Genomic DNA, 16,883 nt, shown 5'->3' on the forward strand with positions numbered 1-16,883 from the left:
ATCTGACCAGGCATGGTGGTGGGACACGCCTTTAATCCCAGGTGTTTGGAGGCAAAGGTCAGCCTGGTCTACAGAGTGAGTTTCTGGGTAGCTAGAGCTATACAGAGAATCAATGGCTGGAAAACAAAAAACAAAAAACCTCTTTCTGGGGAAGAAATGGGTGAAAAGGGGAAATAAATGGAGAAAAATGCACATGAGGAAGATTGCAGAAGAAGCAATGTAACCTGTTTCTACATTCATCTGAAATTAGCCTCTTGTGGCCTCTCGTCTCTCTTCACTCACCCTCAAACCAAAAATAACTAGCCTTGACAAGCTCTATAAATCAAAAGGGGCAGCTTTAGAAGAGGTGGGGAGCTGCAGAGCGCATTCTAAGCGGGCCTGAAATTGCAAGCTAGCAGCTCCTAGCAAAACACACGGATGTGCTACAAGCTGGAGCCCCTCACCACTCAGCTTGTGAGACAGAGAGGAAAGCACAAGCTAACCCGCTGGGAATTCAAGAGAGTACACACAAGTCAATGCTTCATTAGAAGCAATCAGTTAAAATAATCCCATCCACGCAACGCCGCTTCCTCACAAACACTCTCCTACTTTCATAGGGGTAAGTGATCTCACTACATTAACACAATTTTCATTTTACCATCTCTATTTTCCCCTTGTACATAAGAAATTAGAAAGAGTTAGCAAATGGCAACATATCCAACATCTAGTTCTGACTATTAATCAAATTTACAAACTAAATCTGAAGAAAGTTTAATGGACTTTGTTTCCACATTTGCTTCTATGTTGAAATCGGATCTGTTTACAGAAATAGATCTATGTAGCTTCCAAGATTGGGCCAATTTAAAGTCCAAAACAACCCCTCACCATCCAAACATTCAAAAGTCGACACAGGACACACTGGATCCTTGTTCTAATTCACCACTGCCCAGAGACGCCAAGCAAACGTGTTCTGTTCTTTCTGCAACTTACCAGTCCCAGACAGGCATGGTGTCATCATGAATGGAATCACAGCACTTGAGTGCTGGAGCAGCAGGATGGAGGCCAGCCTTGGCTACACAGTGGATTTGAGGGCAGCCTATGAGACTTTATTTCAAAAAAACAAGCAAGGACAATGGAGACGGCTTGATGGGTAAGGAAGATGCGTGCGAGCCTGACAGCCTGAGTTCAATCCCTGTCTACGATGAAAGAAAATTCAGCTCCTAAGTTATTCTCTGGCCTCCACACACACCATGGTACTCATGTTCCTGTAAATAACACACACACACACACACACACACACACACACACAAACACACACACACATCTTGTAAGTTTCGTACATTACTGAGTTTGTTTTTAGACAGTGTCTCTCTATTTAGCCTTGGATGTCCAGGAAATCGCTATATAGACCAAGTTAACCTTGAACTTACAGAGATCAGCCTGGTTAGCTGGGCGTGGTGGCACACGCCTTTAATCCCAGCACTTGGGAGGCAGAGGCAGGAGGATCGCTGTGAGTTCAAGGCCAGCCTGGTCTACAAAGTGAGTCCAGGACAGCCAAGGCTACACACAGAAACCCTGTCTCAAAACAAAAAACAAAAACAAAATAACAAAAAACGGAGATCTGCCTGGCTCTACTTCTCAAGTGCAGAGATTAAAGATGTCCACTGCCATCCCTGGCGCCCGTTTGTTTTGTTTATCTGTGTGTGTTCATATTAGCTGCACACAGTCATTCAGGGCTTCCCCCACTCCCCCCCCATACCTCCCATGACATGTTTATGAGACAGGATCACATGTTGCCCAACCTAGCCTTAAAATGACTATATTGCTGAGAATGACCTTCAGCTCCTAACACTTCTGCTACCACCTCCCCAGTGCTGGGATTATAAGATGTGCCACCAAGCACAGCTTGTTTTTTGTTCTTTTGTTTTGAGGCAGAATCTCCAAAAAATATAGGCTAGGCTGGCCTTGAACTGAATTTTTTTTTTCCAAGACAGGGTTTCTCTATGTCGCTCTGGCTGTGCTGGACGCACTTTGTAGACCAGGCTGGCCTTGAACTTCCAGTGATCCACCTGCCTCTGCCTCCCGAGTGCTGGGATTAAAGGCGTGCGCCAACCCCTTGAACTGAATTTATGGGCAAAGCTAGCCCAGAATTTCTGATTCTCCTGCCTCAGTCTCCTAAATTTGACACTATATGTGTACACCCCATCCCCATACCTCATATCTTTCTTTTTACTTGAAATATACTCAAAAACCTATAATGTCATTCATGCTAGGCATGGTGGCACAGACTTGTGATACTAACTACTCAGGAGGTAAAAGCGGGAGAATCACAGGCTCACGGCCAGTCTCAGCACAGCGTGAGACCCTGACTCCAAATAGAAAGTACCAAAAGGGCCAGTTATGGAGGCGCTCACCTTTCATCCCTGCGCTCTGGAGGCAGGCAGATCGCTGTGAGCTCCAGACCAGGCAGGGCTACATATTGAGACACTGTCTCAGAACACCAAAACAAAGTCCAAAAAGAAGAGCTGGAGGCTTGGGTCAGTAATTAAGAGTTTGGGCCTCTCAGGCCGGGTGTGGTGGCGCACACCTTTAATCCCAGCACCTCGGGAGGTAGAGGCAGGCGGATCTCTGTGAGTTCGAGGCCAGCCTGGTCTACAGAGTGAGTTCAGACAGCAAAGGCTACACAGAGCCTTTACTAGAAAAGGAAAAAACGAAAGAAAAGAAAAAAAGAAGAAAGGAAAGGAAGAAAATAAGTAAGTATGAGCCTCTCTTCCAAAGGACCTGGGTAGAGTTCCCAGCACCCACATGATAGTCCACAACTGTCTGAAATAAAATAAGATTTAAAATATGCACAAAATAAAATAAAAATTAAAAGTACAAAAAAGTTTGAGGCTAGCTCAGTGGTAAGGTGTGTGAAGCTCTGGCTTTAATCTCCAACACAACAGCACATGTCAGCCATAATTTCTCTAAAAAGCAGGATAGTGGGTGATTTTACTTTTTCCTTTCCAAATGTAAAGAATTTCTAAGACATGTATTAGCTTTAAAAGACACTCTTAAGTTACTTAAAGGCTTATGAGGCTGATGTGCTAATGTTTCTCTTACCCCGTTGGGTGTAACTCACCGTGGATGCTCACCTGGCCTGTAGTTAATGTTTCTCCTACAGCCAGGCCTCAGAAACCTCGGCCTCACTCTCAAGCTTCTCGTGGATGCTTGCAGTTTATTAGACACTTCACAGGAAGAACCTGGAAGCAAGAAAAAGGTATTTGAAAGGTTAAACTTCACAATGTTTCTGTGCAAGCTGGGCGGTGGTGGTGCACGCCTTTAATGCCAGCACTGGGGGAGGCAGGGGTGGGCAGGTCTCTGTGAAGCTGATGTGCGTGAGCAGATTAACACATTTCCTGGTACATGGTGTGCTGCTATTGATCTAGCAAACGCCTTTCTCTCAGAACCTGACCATAAGAACAAACAAGAAGCAATTTGCTTAGTCAACATGCCAGAAGTATACCTTTACAGTTTTACTTCAAGCCTTGTGTCCTAACAAAGAGACTGCTGTCTCTTCCACACAGTATTACACTGGTCCACTACAGTGACAACATTATGCTGACTGGACCACATGAGGAGGTAGCAACCACTTCTAACTTGGTGACATGCACCTCAGAGGATGGGAAATAAAACCAACTAAATTTAAAGGGCCTTCTACCTCAATGAAACTGTTAGGAATCCAGTCGTTTGGGGCATGCAGATATATTCCAAGGTTAAGGATAAATTATTGTACCTAGCCCTTCCCACCATCAAAAAAGAAGTAGAGTATTTTAGTGGGCCTACTTGAATTCTGGAGCTAGATAATTCCTCACTTTGGTGTATTACTTTGACCCTTATTCCAAGTTTTACTAGCTTTTAATAGGACCTGGTTGATGTGCAGGTTGCTTTACCACTTGGGCCATGATTCAGCAGACCTGATGGTACTTGAGGTGTCAGTGGCAGATAAGGATGCTGTTTGGAGCTTTTGGAAGGCCCCTACCGGTGAATCACAGAAGAGACCTTTGGGATTTTGGAGCAAGGTTCTACCATCATCCTCAGACAACTATTCTCCCTTTGAGTGACAGCTCTTGACCTGCTATTGGGCCTTAGTGGAAATCTGAAAGTTTGACAATGGGCCATTGTGACCTAGGTCATCATGAGCGGGGTGTTACCTAACTCATCAAGTTATAAAGTAGGACATGCACAGCAGCAATCTATAATCAACTAAATATAAATAATATGTATGTGATCAAGCCCAAGCAGGTCCTGAAGGCATAAGCAAGTTACATAATCCCAGCCTGTAATCCCAGCACTCAGGGAGGCCAAGGTAGGCAGAGCTCTGTGAGTTTGAGGCCAGCCTGATCTACAAAGTGAGTCCAGAAAAGCCAAGGCTACACAGAGAAACTGTCCTAAAAACTGGAAAAAAGAAAAAGAAAAGAAGGTGCCCGAAGCCTATGGTTTCTACTCCCACTGCAGTACCATGTGTTACCAAGCATGACTCATGGGTGTGCCCCACGACAAAGAAGGGGAGATGAGGGGCTGCTTTAGTGATGGTTCTGCCTGCTATGCAGGTGCCACCCAGAGGTGGGTAACTACAGCATCACAGCTCCTTTCTAAAGCAACCCTGAAAGATACCAGCAAAGGGAAACCTGCACAGTGGGTAAAACTTCAGGCATATCTGGGGCTCAGGGCTGGTCTCTGCTGTGGGCAGATCTGGCATTCAGCAGCAGCTGTAGCCATGTCAGCCTTGGTGGGTGGAAGGCCATGCTCTCGAGCTCATCATAACCTCCATTCCGGCCATCATGGACACTGTTCATGGGCCCATTAAGAGGAACAGGGATTTGCATGTCATCCTTGCGCAGGGGCCATGCTAATCTTCTCTGTATTGTTTGCAAATTCGTGAAGTGCTCCATATTTAAAAAAAAAAAAAAGAGTAACAGGGATAGTTAGAGAAGATGCTGACTCTGGCTCCCTTCACAGCCAGAGACTTGCAGCAGTGGGCCCACAATCACGGCCACTGGTCTTACCATATTCCCCACCATCCTGAAGCATCTGGCCTGAAAAGGATGGAATGACCTTTTGAGAACAGTTACAGCAGCAGTTAGGTGACAGCAGGCTGGAGGGCTAGGACAGAGCTTTCCAGAAGGCAGTGCATGATTTGAATCAGCATCTAATGTAGGGTACAGCTTCTGCCATAGCCAGGAATCAAGGGGTCAAAAAGGGAATTGTGCCATGCACATCATCCCTAGTAACCCACTAGGAAATTTTTTGCTTCCTGTTTCCTCTACCCTAAGTTTTGCTGGCCTAGAAGTTTTGGTTCCATACTGGGAACCAGGAACTCCTGCCAGGAGCCACAACAAACATCATTTGAACTAGAAGTTGAGACTTCTCCTGGCTCCTTTGGGTTTCCAATGCCCTTAAGCCATCAGGCAAAGAAAGGAATAACAATTGGTTCAGACTAGCAGAGGGGAACAGGATTGCTTCTCCACAGTGGAGGTAAGAAAGATTAGGTCTTCTAAATTTAGTGGCGCATGCCTATAATCCTAACACTTGTGGAGGTAGAAGCAGATGGAGTTCTGTGAGTTCAAGGCCAGCCTGGTCTACAAAGTAGTCCAGGACAGCCAAGGCTACACACAGAAACCCTGTCTGGAAAAACAAAACAAACAAACAAAAAGAATGTCCCTCAAGGAGCATTGCCATCGAGTCTAACATCCATAATGCATTCGCAGCTCTTTGAAGGATAGTTACATCATGTCACGTGTAATTATGACCTGGCTGTTGTTTTCGTTTGGAAATTAAGAATGGCCTAAGAGGCCGGGAGGTGGTGGTGCACACCTTTAATCCCAGCACTGGGGAAGCAGAGGCAGGTGGATCTCTGTGAGTTCGAGGCCAGCCTGGTCTACAAAGCAAGCCCAGGAGCAGTAAGGCTACAACAGAGAAGTTCTGTCTGGAAAAACAAATGAAGACAAAAACAAAAACAAAAAAAACAAAAAACAAACAAAACTGCATACATAGCCCGGCATGGTGGCGCAAGCCTGCAATCCCAGTGCTGGGGTGGCAGAGGCATGCAGATTTTAAGGCCAGCCTGGTCTACATAGGGAGTCTCAAAAAATAAAAATAAAAATGGCATAAGTAGATACATCAAGTTGACAAGGGGTCAACATGTGATGGCTATTCTTAGTTGTCAACTACAATTAACTAAAACCCAAGCAGGTAGCTACATCTGTGACTTTTTTCCCCCTAATCAATCATGTAAAGTGGGAAAATCTCCTTCTAATCAGAAGCTTGTCTTTTTGTTTTGTGTTTTTCAAGACAGGGTTTCTCTGTGTAGCCTTGGCTGTCCTGGATTTTGTGGACCAGACTGGCCTCGAACTCACAGCACTCTGCCTGCCTCTGCCTCCTTTAGGGCTGGGATCAAAGGCATGAGCCACCATGCCCAGCTGGTCTACAAAGTGAGTCCAGGACAGCAAGGCAAGGCTACACAGAGAAACCCTGTCTCGAAAAACCAAAGCCAAAACAAAACAAAAACCAGCCTATACTACATAGCTTCTGTCAGGCCCACATGGGCTACACAGGGCCCTATGTAGGCTCAATTTTCTTAACCAGTATATTTTATTACGAACTTATTAACAGCGTATGTCACTTACAACCCAACTAACCTAAACAATAGGAAAAGAGGATTAAAGAATACAATAACAAAACTGTAAGGATATCAGTTCCAAGAAACGATCTCCTGGCGTAATCAGCAGGATTTCTTCTGTTGGAACCTGGAGTAACCAGAATCCGGAACCTCAGCAGGAGCCAGAGCCCCAAAGCCTTCCCTCAAGTGGTTCTCTCTAGGAGCATCTCGAAGTGGAACGATGAACAGCCAAAACTATCCCAAGTCTCCAAAGGCCCCACTTCCGGTTTTTGGGCTCATTTATATACCTCCTCCCAGAGTCTGTTCACCGATCTTTTCAGCTAGCATCAAGTTCCCACACGAGGTGGTTTGTCTTCTAGTGGATTAACCCCACCTGTTCTCACACAAGACCGTTCCCCATCCCACACCTGGGATCATAACAAAAACAGGTTTCTCTCTCCTTCAGCCCACCTGGGATCATAACAAAAACAGGTTTCTCTCTCCTTCAGCCCTATCTCAATAATAGTTATCATTGTCACCACACACATACATACAAACCCCCTCTATCATGAGCCAAGATACTGGGTTCGAACCACAATACCACACACACCATCCATTTTCCCCAAGCATACCAGAAAACTGTTCACTAAGGCATGTATCTGTGTACACAATGTATCTAACATCAACTAGCCTACGCACATAATATACTACCCAAGGTCACTCAGTTGGTCCAGTTAGTTGAAGGCCACAATAATTTTGAACCAAAAATGACAACTTGATACTACTGAACAGACACAAACCAGCCGAGAGAACACAGTATGATTTAGGGTGACTTGACAGGTACTGTAATACACTGAGGCCACACACAGGAATGTTCTTACTAGCCAGGCATAGTGACACAGGCCTTTAATCCCAGACCCTGGCAGGCAGATCTCTGTATTGATGCCAGAAAGGAAGCTAAAAAGACAGAAACACGTAGTGACTCGACATAAAGGGAGAGGGTAGTAATTTAAAATTCTAAACAAAAGACAATAAAGTGGAATTAAACTCTACCTCAGTTGTGTTGGCACATCTCAGACAAACGCAGCTAGTGGCGATCACATCTCTTTTCCTCCACCAGTGCTATTTTATAACTGAGCTATCTTCACCTACTGGGTCTCAACTTCCTTCCCTAAAGTAAATGCTACGAGCGCTTAATGAACAAGCTTGCTGCGGAAATTGGAGAGCAGCACTAACACCAACAGTCGTTACCATCTAGTGGTTATCAGCCTGGAGCAGCCTATGCTCCGGGGTTCCCAGGAAAACAGACTCTGAAGCTGAGACTTCACCGCGAAGCCCTGTCACCGACGCGCGAAGCCCGCACGCCGTTAAGGCTGTCCCGGCCCGCCCGGAGGACACCCCCACCCCCACCCAGAGACCTGGAGGAATGGTTCCCGGTGCACCACCGATTCCCCTCACCTCCCCACCACTTACCAGGCTTCGCTTTGTACCAACTCTAAAGAACCCGCGCCGCCAGTCCGCACCAGGACGCAACTGGTTGAAAATTTGAACTCAAACTCCCGGTCGAATGCACCAATCAGAGAGCCGGAAGCCAACAAACCCCGCTCTTTGATTGGCCTCAGGAAAATGCCGCGACGCCGGAAGTTAGGAGGCGGGACAATATGACAACTTGCCGAAGCGCCTTCAGGGAAATGTAGTTTCTTGCACAGATGGGCGCGCGTTGAAACGATTCTACTACAAAACCCAGAATCCTCTGCTTCTACTTGGTTTTGTTTAGAGATGGGATTGGCGAGTGCGGGTTAGGTTTTGGTTTGGTTTGGTATGAGATAGGGCCAATTGTAGTCCAAGTTTGCCTGAATCTTCGCCTCCCAAGTGCAGCGATTTCAGATGCTCTAATGCCCTTCCTGGATGAACAAGGAGGTCTGAAATCACTGAGGCGGTATTTTAGTGCTGGCAAGAAACACAAGGCAGATCTGGTCCCCTCCATCCATTTCAGCATCACTGAAGGAGGGGGCCCAGTATAGAAACAAGGACATTAGTAGTGACCAGTCTGTTGCAATGCACAGTAGTTTCAAAAAGGCACTTCCTGCCATCCCTAAGAACCTGAGTTCCACGGGGGGGGGCGGGGGGGCCACATAGCGGAAGGCAAGAACCGGCTCCTACAGGTAGGAGCTCACATATGACCCCACCCCCCACCCCAAACACACACACACACACACACAAGATTTGTTTGTTGGTTTGTTTGAAGACAGGGTTTCACTGTGTATCCCTGACTGTCCTAGAACGTACTCTGAGGACCAGATTGGCCTAGAACTTACAGAGATCCACCTGCCTCTGCCTCCTGAATGCTGGCAGTACAGATGTGCAACACCACCACCAGCAACAAAAACAAATCGTTAAAAAAAGAGAGAGAGAGAAATAGCAGGGCACAGTGACACACGCCTGTACGCCCAGCATTCTGGAGGCAGACACAGGTGGATCTCTGTAAGTTCAAGGGCAGCCTGATCTACAGAATGAGTCCAGGACAGGACAGGCTACACAGAGAAATCCTGCCTTAAAAAAAAAAGTTGAAAGTGGTAGAGGCACACTTTTTTTTTTTTTTTTTTTTTTTTTTTTGGTTTTTCGAGACAGGGTCTCTCTGTGTAGCCTTGGTGTCCTAGACTTGCTTTGTAGACGAGGCTGGCCTCGAACTCACAGCAATCCACCTGCCTCTGCCTCCCTCAGTGCTGGGATTAAAGGCTGAAGCAGGCAAATCTCTGAGTTTGAGGCCAGCCTGATCTACAGAGCAAGTTCCAGGAAGGGTAGGGCTACACAGAGAAACCCTGTCTCAAAAAACAGCCGAACAAAAAGAAGTTGAATAGAGAGCCGGACGTGGTGGTGCAGGCCTTTAATCCCAGCACTTGGGAGGCAGAGGCAGAGGCAGGCAGATAGCTGTGAGTTCGAGGCCAGCCTGGTCTACAAAGTGAGTCCAGGATGACCAAGGCTACACAGAGAAACCCTGTCTCAAAAAAACCAAAAAAAAAAAAAAAAAAAAGAAGTTGAATAGAAAAACCAACTCAGCCAGGTGGTGGTGGCACATGCCTTTAACCATGGCACTTGGCAGGCAGAGGCAGGGGCATCTCTGAGTTAGAAGCCAATCTGGTCTACAGAGTGAGTTCCAGGATAGCTAGAGCTACAAAAAGAAACTCTGACTCAGAAAAAACAAAAACAAACAAACAAACAAGCAAACAAAAAAACCAAACAGTATTTACCACAACTACAAACATAACAAATAACTTCATTCACAGTAACATTGAATGACATTATTTTTCTGTGATGTTTTGCACTGTTCTTTTATGTTGCTAATATTTGGAGGCCGAGTTTCTTGTAGCCTAGGCTGGACTGAAACATCCTTTACCCAGAGGATGATCTTGACCTCCTGATCTCCTGGCCCAGATGCCTTTCAGTTTTCACTTACCTGACTGGCAAGAATTAAAACAAAACAAACAGACAAACAAAATGGACAAGGCTGGAGTTGGAACACAGTGATAAAAGGTAATCTGATGTGTGAGATCTTGGGTTCCCTCCAACACACAGAGAGTACCCGTGTGCACACACTTTATAACACACTGTGATTTTTTTTTCCTGGTTTTTCGAGACAGGGTTTCTCTGTGTAGCCCTGGCTAACCTGTACCCACTTGGTAGACCAGGCTGGCCTTGAACTCACAGAGATCAGCCTGCCTCTGCCTCCTGAGTGTTGGTGTTAAAGGCGTGTGCGACCAGGCCCTGCTCACACTGATTTTATAATGTGAAGAACTGGACACTTCACAGTTTGCTAATGCAAGCTAAGCTAGTACAATTGTGATGGAGCACTTTGCCAATATTCATTAAGGTTAAAACAGATTAATCTGCTCAAACACTGATAATTGTACTTCTAGGAATTTTTATCTTACAAATGCGAACATATGCAGAACACAGATTAGACAAATTATAGCATTTTGGGGGGGGTTTCGAGACAGGGGTTCTCTGTGTAGCCTTGGCCATCCTGGACTCACTTTGTAGACCAGGCTGGCCTCGAACTCACAGCAATCAGCCTGCCTCTGCCTCCCGAGTGCTGAGATTAAAGGCGTGCGCCACCACGCCCGGCTCTAATTATAGCATTGTTGTAATGGAAAAAGATTGGAAACTACCTAAATGTTGCCAAAGGGAGGAAGTGGGCGATTAAATGATGGCGTATCCTTTTTTTTTTTTTTTTAAGAGATTTATTTATTACATATACAGTGCTCTGCCTGCATGTACACCCACAAGCCAGAAGAGGGCATCAGATCTCATTATAGATGGTTTTGAGCCACGATGTGGTTGCTGGGAATTGAACTCGCCTTATGGCAGGAAAGCATTAAGTATAATGCATCACATGATGGCAGCACCACAGGGCTGTGAGCTGAGTGACCATCATAGAAATAGAAAATTATCTCAAGGTCAACAGGTAAAAAAACTGCTATGGAGGAGGGAGGAGAGGGCAGAGGGAAAGAGAGACTAAGAGTCCAGAGCAAGCAAGCCAGAGAGAGAGAGAGCCAGACAGCTCTTAAAAACAAACAAACAAACAAATAAATAAAAGGCTTCTCTAGGGGTAAGGGACCTGGCTATGGCTCAAAGCAGAAACGAAGTAGCATATTTATTTACAAATTACTGTTACAAGCCTTAGAAGAGAGCTGTAGGAGGGTGAGGCAGATGTGCTCCCAAGATCTAACAGTAATGTGTACTCCGAGTTGGAGGGTGGGGTAACAATTTGGGGTTAGTTCTCGCCTTTTCCTACTTAGGTTCCAAGCTGGAAGTCAAATTGTTCTGGCTAAGGGCAAGCACTTTTACTGCCATCTCCTCAGCCCTATCTCTTCTCAAATTCCTCATCTAACCTTCAGGCCATCACAGTGAAGCTGTGAGAGCCGCTGTCTCCGCTAGTGGGAACAGGCGAAGCTGCCACAGGTGAAAACGGTGAAGGGCACACAGGCCGCTTTAACCCAGCGAGAGACGGCAATGCAGTTCATCCTGCTGCTTAAGCATCGGCTTGGGTTTCTGACCAGCCCGGGGCCATTCAGCTCCAGCACCTATCTTTATTTTTTTTTAAAGATTTTATTTATTTTTATGTAGATGAGTGCTCTATTTGCATGTATGCCTGCAAGGCCAGAAGAGGATCACATTATACATGGTTGTGAGCCATCACATGGTTACTGGGAATTGAACTTGGGACCTCTAGAAGAGCAGACAGTGCCCTTAGCCACTAAGCCATCTCTCCAGGCCCCAGCACCTACTTTTTTTGTTTCATATCTATGCCCCTCCCTGCCCCCCCCCACTGTCTTTCTTACTCTGGGTAACTTATTAGTTTCTTTTAGTCTCTGGTTCCTCCGGCTGGCTCAGTTACACCCACCTGAGAGATCTGGGTGGCTCAGAGAAGATAATGAATTTGAAACAATTCTGGTGTGTCCATTCCACACGGGCTCTCCAGCACCCAGCGCACAGGGGGCTTCCCGAAAGCGTGGAATGAACTCTGTTACCCACAGCATATGCTGCCCCTTCTTATGCAAAAGACTGTGAGATTCGGTCTCCAGACTGTCCAGTGATGGACAGAGGAGCAGCTTCTTCCGGATGCCATGTCCTTCACCAGCCAGGAAGCAGGAGGAGGAGAAGAGGGCTTGTATTATGTTACAGACTGGGCGTCCAACAGTGGCCATGTGCATGTGAGGGGGTGAGATCCCAGCAGCTCTCAGTCCAGCAAAGCTGGGAGACTGCTATGAGTTCAAGACCAACCTAGGCAATACAGTGAGTTCGAGGTCAAGGGCAGCCTGAGTTACAGAGCTACCTAAGTAGACTCTGTATGAAAAGAGGGAACTTGCCTTGTAAGCCTGAAGGTCTGAGTTCCACTCTTGGAAAGAAGCAACTCCCAAACGTTGTCCTCTGATCTCCACACACACCTGATGGCACATATACACCTATACACACACACACACACACACACAGCAAATAAAATAATACATTTTTTAAAAACTGGAGCTATAACTCATTTGGTAGGATGCCTGCCTGGTATGCACAAAGCTCTCCGTTTGATCCCCAGCGACATAGAAACTGGATATAATCGTGAGACAGGAGGATCAGAAATTAAGGTCATCTTGAGGACATATAACTTGACAGCTTGGGCAGAAAACCTGTTAAATGTCATTCTACTGCAGTGGTCAGTCAGAGTCAAGCTTTGCATTTTGAAAAAGATCACTCACGCTAGAGCAACTCTCACTTAGTCATTGCTATCAAAATGTCAGGATTAGTTTTTTTTTCCAATATATTTTTTGTGTATTTTCCTATTGGGACACTGTCTCCATTCCTAAGGTATAATCTTCACGAAAACAGAGACAGTTGTCTTCAATGATCCAATCAAATTAAAGGTTTTCTATTCTTCGGGGTTTTCAAGTGATAACTGATGCACACTCGATGAGAGGTCAATGCTGCTACCAGTTTTACAATTAAGGACAATATACACAAATTGAGAAACCTGTCCGATGTTGGACACCCAAGAAAAAGTGCTCTTTGAGTATAAAAAACGGAAAGATAGAAGAACCACAGAATGCGCCTGCGACTCCTCAAATCCGTCGCCAGGGGGCGCCCTTTCCCACGTCTCGAAGCCAGTCCCTCCTGGCGCGCACTCCTCTTGCGTCTCGGGCTCGCGCGCGCTGCCTCGGCACCGGAAGTGGCTGCGCTTGCAAGTTCCCCCGGTCTCTTCAGGGGAAACTGAGGCCGGCTTCTCTCGGAGACGCGGCGCGAGCAGTCAAGCCAGGTAGGCCGACCCAAGTCCGCGGTGTACAACTCAGCCGCGAAGCGCCGTCGCGTCTGGAAGCCACCAGGCCGATGAAGGGGGGATGTGGCCCCCCACGGCTCACTGGGCTCGCAGGTGAGAGCGCCGCCTCCCTTGTGCCTGACAGGCCTTGCGCCCAATGGGAGCCTTTGCCGTCCCGCTTCCGTGCCGCTTCGGCCCGCGGATTGGCTATGCTGGGGCGGGCCGCGGGGGCGAGACCCCTCCTTCCAGGAGAGGTCTAGGGGGCGCCCCTGAGGGAAGGCGGTTGCCTAGCAACGGGGCGGTGGCTCGGCGGGTACCCGGCCCGGGGGAGCGCGAGCTGTAAGCGAGGCCTCAGCCCACCCACCCGGGGCTTCTGCGCGTAGCAGCCGGCGGCCCCCTGGAGCCCTGCAGGGGGCTCCAGGAGGCCGCCTTGGGCCCGGCCTCAGGAAAACGAGGTCTCCGCCGTGGGAGCCTCGACCCTTCTTCCTAGCCGGTGGCGGGGCGCAGCGCCTCCCTCTCACCCCCGTCTTTGTGCGGGGTGCCGGCGGCCATTGTGTCCGGGCGCGGAATGGAGGATCTGGCAGTCCCCCAACGCCCTGTCCAGGGCCTTTTGGGAAATTCAGAAACAACCAGCGGTGTTTGTGGGGGGTCTCCAGCATACAGCCTCTCGGAAAGGCCCGGGGGTGGTCTTTCCGAAATCAGATCGCAGATCCGAGGCCGTTTTCCCCTCCCCGCGACCCTGCGCGAAACCTTGAGGTTCACTGAGAAGTCCCTTTAGGGTTTCGGAAGCCTCATCCAGGGCTGGTACTTAAATAGAAAGAAAGAAAGCTGGGCGGCGGGGGGGGGCGGGGGGGGGAGGCGGAATTACACTAAGCCCGTACCTCCGGGAGAGTTCTCCTGGCTCCCAGTAGGAGGCGGAGAGCCAAGGGGCGTGCTTGAGCGAGGGGGTTGGGCTCCCGGGTGGCTGGAGGCTGCAGAGCAGAGAGGCCGCTCTCGATCTGGGCGATGGAAAAAGCAAGCGAGGGTTCCTAAGCTTCGCAACTGGTCTCCTTCTGGGCTTGCCTACCAGGTCGCACGATCCCTCTGGCCGGGGCTTTTGCTGAGTTACCGGCGACCCAGAACCACCTCCTCCCGACCTATGATACAAAAGATCTTCCGGGGGGCTGCACCTGCTAGCTGTCGCCGGAGATAGATTTGAATGTAGGTGGGGAGGAAGGGGGTTGTATGCCTTTGAGAAAGGCATTTCGGAGAAAAAGGGGGTGGGTGGGTGTAGTAAAAAGAGGCTGATGAAACAATTCAAAGCTTGCTGGTCCTTTCAATCTGACTTAATTGAAGTCCTTTAGAACCTGGACCCAGACCTTCCTAAGAGCCACGAAGAAACCAATTCTGGTACCTGGAGGAGGAATGGGGGGGGATGTTGTAAGGTAAATGACATGCATATTAAAATTTTTCTCCTGAAGCTCTTTCTCTCTCTTCAGAACCGTCTCTTGGCTTTGGATCCTGGAAGAGAATCGCTAAACACAGAGCAGACCCAGTGAGTGAGCAGGTGTTTTGGACAATGGACTGGTTGAGCCCATCTCTATTATAAAAATGTCTCAGAGCAACCGGGAGCTGGTGGTTGACTTTCTCTCCTACAAGCTTTCCCAGAAAGGATACAGCTGGAGTCAGTTTAGTGATGTCGAAGAGAACAGGACTGAGGCCCCAGAAGTAACTGAATCAGAGAGGGAGACCCCCAGTGCCGTCAATGGCAACCCATCCTGGCACCTGGCGGACAGCCGGGCGGTGAATGGAGCCACTGGCCACAGCAGCAGCTTGGAAGCACGGGAGGTGATTCCCATGGCAGCAGTGAAGCAAGCGCTGAGAGAGGCTGGCGATGAGTTTGAACTGCGGTACCGGCGGGCGTTCAGTGATCTAACATCCCAGCTTCATATAACCCCAGGGACAGCATATCAGAGCTTTGAACAGGTAGTGAATGAACTCTTCCGGGATGGGGTAAACTGGGGTCGCATCGTGGCCTTTTTCTCCTTCGGCGGGGCACTGTGCGTGGAAAGCGTGGACAAGGAGATGCAGGTATTGGTGAGTCGGATCGCAGGTTGGATGGCCACCTACCTGAATGACCACCTAGAGCCTTGGATCCAGGAGAACGGCGGCTGGGTAAGAGCCACGCCCCTTGTGTGTCTCCTCTCTGTGGTGAATCCCAACTGCCCCTGTCGGTCTCTTTCTGTTGCATGGCATGATTGTTGAGGCTGTTGATTGTTCCGGAGACATTCCTGGCTTGCTATCGAAACAAGAGGTTAGCCTTGAAAATACAGACGACCCAGTTCTTGAAGGACCTTCGTCTTTCATTCTGGCCCCACAGTTTCATAGTTTTGTTCCAGTTTCTCTCTCAGCGAAGAAAAACACGGGCTGTTTCCTTGGTTTAAAACCTATGAGTGGCAAGTTCTCCTTGCGTCCTGCCCACCCTTGTGTCATGGGTCACCTTGGCTGGGGTGAAGAACACGGTACATGGAGAATCTGAAGGGCCGGTGACCTCAGGCCCAGGGTAATTGCATGCACAGCACTCAGACCTTTTGGCCAGGCAGGAGCCCCATTGGCTTGAGTGCCTGAGTGCTGTCTGTCTTTAAAGGAAAGTGGTCTGGGCTGGTTGTGTTTGTGCTGTGGCCCTAAGTTTGTTTTCCCCAAGGTATGCAACTTTCTGCATGATTGGTTTGTTTGTGGAGCTCTTGCTGTGTCATATATTGAGCCCCAGGACTTTGCACCTCACTGCCCCAGGATCGGGTGGGGATCTCCAGCTGTTCTGCCTATTGCTTTTCTGGTCAGGGCCCTGGGGCCTCTTTACTGAGGCAGCTGTTTGCTGGCAGAGCAAGAACCTGGTCTGTAAGGCTCCATAGGAAATTAAGGTTTGGTGACAGACTGGATGTGGGTGTGAGTCCTGGCCCTGTCACTTAACTGGCCATGTGATCTTGGACAGGCTGGTTTACCTTCTGGGGCGAAAAATGTGGCCAGCTTGCCTTGCTTAGCAGACCACTGTGACTCACAGAGGCTGACGCCAGTGAGTCCCTTTTCTTCAGAGAATCCTTCTGCTTGTCACCTAGTCAGGGTGAGATGGAGGTGAGAGCTCCCTCACCAGTGGCCACTGGAGTAGGCAGTTTTCACCCTTCAGAGTAAACTCCATTCTGGAATAAGGGAGCTTGGGCTTCTGAGACGTGTTCTGTCTCCTCAAGAGTATGTAGAAAATGGACAGGCTGTGAAAATAAGTCATCCATTGGAGGAAGTGAGGTGGAAGGGCCATGCACCATGGACTCCGGAATGTCAAGAATTCAGTTGTCCATAGGCTGGGCCTAGGGCGGGGCAGGCACTTTGCTTTACTGCTGAGAAAGAGACCTCCTGGGTTTGCCCAGGGACCCCATCCTGTCTCTAGTTTCCCATTTCTTTGAAACTTTACCTGCCCGTCAGTAGCTT

General features: G+C 48.3%; 2 protein-coding genes and 1 pseudogene across 12 annotated transcripts in view; 1 reads left to right on the plus strand and 2 right to left on the minus strand.

The window, feature by feature from the left end:
- Tpx2 (TPX2 microtubule nucleation factor) overlaps positions 1 to 3,252 on the minus strand; it is a 37,670-nt gene extending 34,418 nt beyond the window's left edge. For 2 of the 5 annotated variants that reach the window (XM_051143480.1, XM_051143478.1), the window contains exon 1: positions 3,101 to 3,214. The gene's annotated coding sequence lies outside the window, so the exon portion shown is untranslated. Of the gene's footprint in view, positions 1 to 3,100 lie in introns of all 5 variants that reach the window. The other 3 variants (XM_051143483.1, XM_051143479.1, XM_051143482.1) reach the window with 3 other exon arrangements.
- Positions 3,253 to 4,823: 1,571 nt separating this feature from the next.
- LOC127188766 (uncharacterized) lies at positions 4,824 to 4,922 on the minus strand (annotated as a pseudogene).
- Positions 4,923 to 13,272: 8,350 nt separating this feature from the next.
- Bcl2l1 (BCL2 like 1) overlaps positions 13,273 to 16,883 on the plus strand; it is a 51,752-nt gene continuing 48,141 nt past the window's right edge. The window contains exons 1-2 of one of the 7 annotated variants that reach the window (XM_051143486.1): positions 13,273 to 13,421; positions 14,900 to 15,575. In XM_051143486.1, coding sequence (XP_050999443.1) covers positions 15,012 to 15,575 — 564 coding nt within the window. In that variant the 5' untranslated portion in view covers positions 13,273 to 13,421; positions 14,900 to 15,011. Of the gene's footprint in view, positions 13,536 to 13,670; positions 13,761 to 13,798; positions 14,226 to 14,284; positions 14,622 to 14,677; positions 14,811 to 14,881; positions 15,576 to 16,883 lie in introns of those variants that run through there. The other 6 variants (XM_051143485.1, XM_051143487.1, XM_051143490.1 and 3 more) reach the window with 6 other exon arrangements.

This window comes from Acomys russatus, chromosome 4, assembly GCF_903995435.1.
Source record: "Acomys russatus chromosome 4, mAcoRus1.1, whole genome shotgun sequence".
Lineage (NCBI taxonomy): Eukaryota > Metazoa > Chordata > Mammalia > Rodentia > Muridae > Acomys > Acomys russatus.